This window comes from Gracilinanus agilis, chromosome 1 (genome assembly GCF_016433145.1).
Source record: "Gracilinanus agilis isolate LMUSP501 chromosome 1, AgileGrace, whole genome shotgun sequence".
Classification (NCBI taxonomy): domain Eukaryota; kingdom Metazoa; phylum Chordata; class Mammalia; order Didelphimorphia; family Didelphidae; genus Gracilinanus; species Gracilinanus agilis.
This window is the reverse complement of record NC_058130.1, coordinates 15,067,272-15,068,225: the sequence shown is the minus strand read 5'-3', so window position 1 is coordinate 15,068,225 and position 954 is coordinate 15,067,272. Positions and strand designations below refer to the sequence as shown.

The 954-nt window shown below is 65.0% G+C and overlaps 1 protein-coding gene across 1 annotated transcript in view; it reads right to left on the bottom strand.

Annotated features, from left to right (window-relative positions):
* GOLGA4 (golgin A4) overlaps nucleotides 1–570 on the bottom strand; it is a 98,138-nt gene extending 97,568 nt beyond the window's left edge. The window contains exon 1 of the mRNA XM_044657505.1: nucleotides 514–570. Coding sequence (XP_044513440.1) covers nucleotides 514–570 — 57 coding nt within the window. The remainder of the gene's footprint in view (nucleotides 1–513) is intronic.
* Nucleotides 571–954: the final 384 nt, after the last annotated feature.

Sequence of the window (954 nt, the reverse complement as noted above, 5' to 3'; positions counted from 1 at the left end):
CCCCCCCCCCCCCCGGGATTCACATCCTCCGGCACCTCGTTAAGTTTAGTGAGGCTGTCACTAACTTGGGACTCGGGTATCTCCCCAGGAAGGCTCTTGAGTGGGTACGGTTGGACTGCTCAGTGGATAAAGCACCAGGCCTGGAGACGAGAGGGTCTGGATTCAAATTTAGCCGTCTGTACTTCCTAACTATGTGACTGTCAAGTCACTTAATCCCCCTGCCCGGCACTCATCGCTCCTCTACTTAGGAGCCAATACACAGTATTGGTTCTAAGACGGAATGTAAAGAGTTAAATAAAAACACAAAGGGGGGGGGTCACGAGGAGAGACCTGATACCCCCAGAACGTCACCGTCCCGTGGGCTGCATGGGGCAGTAGGGGTCCCCCAATCTTCTGGACAGACCGCTGGAGCCCACGTGACCACCGACGAAGGGTCGGCGGGGGCGGGGCAGCTATCCCACCCGTCCTCCCCACGTGGGTCCCAGCCCCGTGCCTCAGTTTCCCCGCAGGTACCTGAGCCGCCGCCTGCTGCTGCTCCTCGCTGATCTTCTGCTTCAGTTTCTTGAACATGGTGCTTTAGGCCGGGCCCCACGGAGGCCTCACCGACTCAGCGGTGGCGCCAGCGACGGCTTCGTCCCCTTCAGGCCCGGGCCGCGGCTGCTGCTGCTGCTCCCGGATCTGGCTCCGGCTCCGCTCCCCGCCCTCCCCACCTCGCCTCGGCCCGCCCCCCGTGCCCCCATCCATCCAGCCGCGGCGGCGGCGGCGGCGATAGCGGCGACAGAGACGACGGAAGCCGGGCAGGAGAGCGACGCACCCAGCGCGCCTGCGCGGCCAACGTGGAACTCACGGACGGGCCTCTACGGAGGCCGGACCGGCCCAAGCGCGAGGAGAGACCGACGCATGTACGATAGGCAGACGCCCCGCCTTCCCTCCACGCCCGCCCGCCCATCCCAG